The following is a 5906-nucleotide window of genomic DNA, read 5'->3' as shown; positions in this document are numbered from 1 at the left end:
GGGGGGTTTGCATGTGTGTCCCCCCCCACCGGGTGTCCAAAAATGTATTTTGTATGGCCGTGAGCCATCAGTAGCCTGTCGAGCGCCGAGCGCGTGTGTTTCGTATTCTCCTCCTCGTCGCCATTGTTACATCCGGCCTCCGCAGGGAGACCGGAGCGATGTGATGGAAGGCCGCGCGGCTTTTGTGGCGCAGCTCCAGCCGGAGCGAAATAACACGCGTGCACACAGGATTAGTGTTGGCCCGGAACTGCCTCCCGTGCTCGAGGGAGGGGCTTTTATTAGTGCGCCCTGCGTCACCGCGTAGAGCAGTGGTCCTCAAACTACGGCCCGCGGGCCACATGCGGCCCACGGAGCGCATTTACCCGGCCCGCCGGGTGTTTTAGACTCAGGACATCCTTGTGTTTCCGAAAGATGCTTTCGGAACACAAGGATGCCTCTGAGAAGTCCCTGCGGCCCGCGTTTACTTTAAAAACGCGGGGACCGCTGGGAGTAGGCGCACGCAGCGACGTCACTGACGTCCCATGCGTGCGCACGCCCATGGAAACCGAGGCGGAGAAGCGGAGAAGAAAGGACGCGCGCTGGAGGTAGGTGTTTACCAGCGGCGCGTCCCTTCGGTGTTCTGACCACCGGTCCTGCTATGGCCGGAGCGGTGGTCAGAAGGGATGTCCCGATAACAGTATCGGGACTGATACCAGGCATTTTTATGGTATCGGGGACTCGTTTAGAGTCCCCGATACCATGCCCGGTACATAAGCCCCGTAATGTGGGGGGAACTATACTGTCAATGTAATGTGGGGGGAACTATACTGTCAACGTAATGTGGGGGAACATACTGCCAGCCTAATGTGGGGGGAACTATACTGCCAACCTAATGTGGGGGACTATACTGCCAGCCTAATGTGGGGGAACTATACTGCCAGCCTAATGTGGGGGACTATATTGCACCTAATGTGGGGGAATGTTGCTGGTATATTGTTTTTATTGGTATTTTACTAATAGCAATTTGGAATCCCTAGGAAACAATGATGCCAAGAAAGAGAAAAATTGACTCGGAGTGTAGGATATTCAAAGAACAGTGGACTTATGATTACTTTTTCATACAGTTCAAGGAAAGAGCTGTGTGTCTGATATGCCAGAATATAGTGTCTGTGTTCAAAGAATACAATTTGCGTCGACACTATGAAACTCAACATAAAGATAAATATGATTGTTTGGTCGGAGAAGTGAGAAAAGATAAAATATTAAAACTGAAAAATACATTGACAGCTCAGCAAAATACTTTTGTGAAGCAGAAGCAGCTAAATATTTCATCACTGAGAGCAAGTTTTCAAGTTGCCAAGCTAATAGCGCGCACTGGCAGACCATTCGTGGAGGGAGAATTTGTTAAAGAATGCCTTCTTTCTGTTGCCAAAGAGATGTGTCCAGAGAAGGCCGATTTATTTAGTACAGTGAGTCTTTCAGGACCTACACTTACACGGAGGATTGAAGAAATGGGAGACAATCTGTATCAGCATTTGTAAAACCTGACAAATAAACGTTCCTATTTTTCCTTGGCACTTGACGAAAGCAATGATGTTCGTGATTCTGCACAACTTTTAATTTTTATTCGTGGGACGAATGACAATTTCGAAGTCACAGAAGAGCTTGCTGCACTGCAAAGCATCAAAGGAACAACTACAGGAGAGGATATCTATGAAAAGGTTTGCCAAACTTTGAATGGTTTGGAGCTGGACTGGGCTAAACTAGCCAGTGTGACAACTGATGGTGCTCCTAGCATGGTGGGGTCTAAGAAAGGAGTAATTGCTCGCATTAACCAAGAGATGGACAAACATAATTATTCTCATCCAATAGCCATACACTGCCTCATCCACCAACAAGCGCTGTGTAGTAAATCACTGAAGTTTGACTCTGTTATGACAATTGTGGTATCTTGTGTTAACTTCATTAGAGCTCATGCACTAAAGCACAGACAATTTCAGGAATTTCTGTCTGAGCTAAATGCTGACTATGGAGATGTTCTGTACCACACAGAAGTCCGTTGGCTGAGTCGAGGGAGAGTTTTGAAACGTTTCTATGACTTACTTCCACAGATTACAGCTTTTCTTCTTTCAAAAAACAAAGAAGTACCAGAGCTCAATGATGCAGAATGGAAATGGCACCTTGCCTTTCTAACAGATGTAACAGAGCTACTCAACTGTTTCAATGTGCAACTTCAAGGAAAAGGGAAGCTCATCTGTGATATGCAATCACATGTCAAAGCATTTGAAGTAAAATTAGGCCTCCTCCTCAAACAAGTGAAGGAGGAAAACTTCTGCCATCTACCCACAACTCAAAATCTGTTAGCGGAAAAACCATTGGTTGCATTCCCAAACAAAACATGTGTGGATTCACTAGAAAAATTGCAAAAGGAGTTCCAATTTAGATTTAAAGAGCTTCATCGCCATGAACAGGACATACAGCTTTTCCGTAACCCATTTTCTATTGACATTGAAAATGTGGATACAATTTACCAAATGGAACTGGCTGAACTGCAGAATTGTGACTCTCTGAAAGACGCATTCAAGTCAAGCAGCCTTCATAGTTTCTATGCATCTCTCCCTTCCGAGACATATCCTCATCTCAGGAACCATGCACTCAAAATGGCAACCATCTTTGGCAGCACTTATGTCTGTGAACAGACTTTTTCCAGAATGAAACATCTGAAATCTCCAACCAGATCTAGACACTTGCATCACTTGTTACGACTAGCAGTGACAAATATAGAACCGGACATTGACCATCTCGTTAGCCAAAAGCAGGCCCATAGTTCCCATTGAAATACTGGTAAGTTTGTTGATTTAACTTTACTTGTTCTTCATTTTAAATATTGTATTTATTGTATTTATTCCCGTTTTGTTTCTTCACTTCAAAATAAGATATATGCAGTGTGCATAGGTATTTGTTCATAGTTTTTTTTTTTAACTATAGTCCGGCCCTCCAACGGTCTGAGGGACCGTTAACATGGCCCCCTGTTTAAAAAGTTTGAGGACCCCTGGCGTAGAGGGACGCAGGGCGGATGTAACAGGTGGGTGAGTCACCTGTTTACAAGGCGGCCAAAAGTGTGTGAGTTGAGAGCTATGCATAGTCCTACTCTTCTTTGTCCCAATACGTCTTTCCCGCCTCCCCCTCCCCCGATGTCAAATGGGCCTTCGGGGCAGTTGGTAGTGACTGTTGTTGCCATGTGAGGTGGGCTGTTATGCCCGGGGGTGGGTGGAAAAGTCAAAAAAGCATGAAAAGAGAAAAGGTGTTCCTGTTTGAGGTGAGACACCTCACTGTTTAGTACTGGGACGAGGAAGATTAGGACCGAGTAATGAAGATTACGAGTAAGTTCGGCTCAGAGACCTTTCCAAATGGTACAGAAGTTTTCTCTAGAACCAGCACATGTTGTTTCCGTAAGACTCAGTCCAGGATTCAGGGGAAAGGTAGTCTCTTGCTTTAATTATACGTCCAACTGAGTGCTGTTGTTTTTTTTAATTTTTTTAATTTGCTTTAGACTGATTTACGCAGGAGCGCTGCGGAACCTCAGCATGTGGCAGCATTGAAAGGAAAGCAGACGGACTGATTATCAGTGAACACCAAGCAACGGAACTAGGACCTACCCACAATCCTTTTCACTATAGCTGCATAACGCATACTTTATACTGTATATGAATCCCCCTACTCCTGGTCTTTGAAAAGTGTGTGAACATTCCCAATCATGCATATGTCATTCTTATATAAAAGATTCCCTTCCCATAATGCGCAGTGTTTGGTGGAATGACTGTAATTTTGCTGTGTCTTTGAAATGGACATGAATCTACACAGATGATAGCTCGTCTACTTTGTTGAAGAATCCATCATACTTGGGGAATTACTTGCACTTTGTGTGGCAGGTGATGAACTGGTATCGAAATTTTTGGAGGATCTCCAAGAGATCTAGAAAGATTGTTGAAAAAAAGCAGTTACCCAGGGTCTGACTAGGGCATAAAGTAGTCTCCAGCGCCAACGAAAAGGTCGCCCATCATTGCAATGTGAACATTTTCTTTTGTGACATTGTTTTGTTTTAATAGTACCCAAGAGGGAGGTTTTTGATAAAATGGGATGCACATTGTACATTTTAACGAACATTTATTCAGCAACGCTGGTCGAAACTTAGCTTCAAAGCGAAGTAACTCATCAAACTGCCCCACATTGGCCAAAAAACTGGCCCCCACTCAAGCATTTCGCTTTTTTGGTTCGGCCACGGGCCTATTGCCCTACAAGCCAGCCCGAGCCTGCACCCAGGGTCTAACTGTGGCATAAAATTGTCTCAGGCACCAACGAGAAAGTGTCCCACAGTTGCAAATGGGAATTCATTCCTTTTGTGACGCTGTTTGAATACTACCCAAGGGGGGGGTTTTTGATAAAATGTGATGTAAACTGTACATTTTAAAGAAGATGTATTCAGCAATACTGGTCAAAACTAGCCACATAGTTTTGTAACTCATCAAACTGGCCCACATAGGCCAAAAAAGACCCCACGTTGACCCGACAAAGTGGTCCACACAAGCATTTTGCATTTTGGTTCGGCCATGGGCCTATTGCCCTATAAGCCAGTCCGAGCCTGAGGACAAGAAGTACTGGAACAAACAGTCAGGGAGAGTGAAGACCATGCACAGGAATTGACGGATGAAACCATTGGATAGAACATTGATCAACATCCCCCTCCCCTGAGTCCTGTTAGAAGCAAGAAATACCTGAAAGGTATAAAGACCTTAGTTATAATGGACTCATTCTTGATATACAGGGACCTTATAATGGACTCATTGATATACAATGACCGTATAATGGACTCATTGATATACAATGACCACATAATGGACTCATTTTTGATATACAATGACCGTCCGATGGATTCATTCTTGGTATACAATTGCCTTATAATGGACTCGTTCTTTTTTTTGATAACACATTTTATAATTTTTAGAAATCAAGTTCAAGACATTAGAGCATTCAACATTGGCTCCATCTGGCCATTCCACAACTACTACTCAAGAACGAAAACATTGGGTCTTAGGAAATCATTTGCCGCTCTCACAATGCATTTTTAACATTCGCTTAACCACAGCACGTTATGTCTTGCACTGCATGGCCAAGACAGGTTACTGCGCATCTTTCCACCTTTGCCATATTTTATGAGCTTTCCTCAGGCATCCTCTAGCAGTTTATACCCTTTGTTCCATTACAATACATATATTCACGTCTGTAATCCACTGCTCATACTGTGGGGTTTCTCCGGAGCCCCACAACTTGGCTATGTTCCTTTTGATCAGTGCTGTAGCTTTCGATAAGAACAGTTTTTCATACCTTGACACTTGTCCCTCCTCTTCAACCCCAAGCAACAGCAATTTCATATCTCTGGGGACCACTCTCGCCAAAACTGGCGAAAGTTCATCACAGCATTGCTGCCAGTACTGTTGAATGCAAGTACATTCCCATATTACATGGAAGAATGTGCCCTCTTCTCTTTTACAGCGCAGGCAGTATGGCTCAACACTTTTCCCCCACCGATAAAGTGCCATTCTCGGATAGTATATCCTATGTAATATCTTAAACTGAATGGGCCGGAGTCTGGCTAAAATGGCCGCCTCTCGGGGGTACATGAGGATTGTGACCCAGTCCTCTGGCTGTATGACGCCTACGTCCTTTCCCATTTGGATTTCAAACTTGATAATTCAGTTGTGGCAAAGGAAGTTATAGCACTGTACATAGTAGAAGTTATCTTGGTGTCTACCCTTTCCAGGACTATGTTCCTCTCCAGGGGGGTACATTCAGGCATGTTATCTAGTCCTGGGAGGTGGGTCTGTAATGCATGTTGTAGTTGTGTTTAGTGATAGTGTTCAGTGGCT

The 5906-nt window shown here is 44.3% G+C and overlaps 1 protein-coding gene across 1 annotated transcript; it reads left to right on the top strand.

Moving 5' to 3' along the window:
• Nucleotides 1-411: 411 nt before the first annotated feature.
• On the top strand, nucleotides 412-2816 carry LOC138563175 (general transcription factor II-I repeat domain-containing protein 2-like). Its single transcript, XM_069642820.1, has 2 exons — nucleotides 412-584; nucleotides 1568-2816. Exons 1-2 carry the CDS (start codon nucleotides 412-414, stop codon nucleotides 2814-2816), a joined length of 1422 nt encoding a protein of 473 aa, XP_069498921.1.
• Nucleotides 2817-5906: the final 3090 nt, after the last annotated feature.

The sequence above is a fragment of the Ambystoma mexicanum genome, chromosome 1q (genome assembly GCF_040938575.1).
Source record: "Ambystoma mexicanum isolate Mex_15411 chromosome 1q, UKY_AmexF1_1, whole genome shotgun sequence".
Classification (NCBI taxonomy): Eukaryota; Metazoa; Chordata; class Amphibia; order Caudata; family Ambystomatidae; genus Ambystoma; species Ambystoma mexicanum.
The sequence above is the reverse complement of the archived record's forward strand: the minus strand, read 5'-3'. Positions and strand labels throughout refer to the sequence as shown.

What these genes read in the sequence shown, in the direction of transcription:
- LOC138563175 (XM_069642820.1), top strand. Translation starts at nt 412, where the DNA reads ATGCTTTCGGAACACAAGGATGCCTCTGAGAAGTCCCTGCGGCCCGCG. An exon ending in AGAAAGGACGCGCGCTGGAG is followed by an intron (nt 585 to 1,567) that starts GTAGGTGTTTAC and finishes ACTTGACGAAAG; the next exon opens with CAATGATGTTCGTGATTCTG.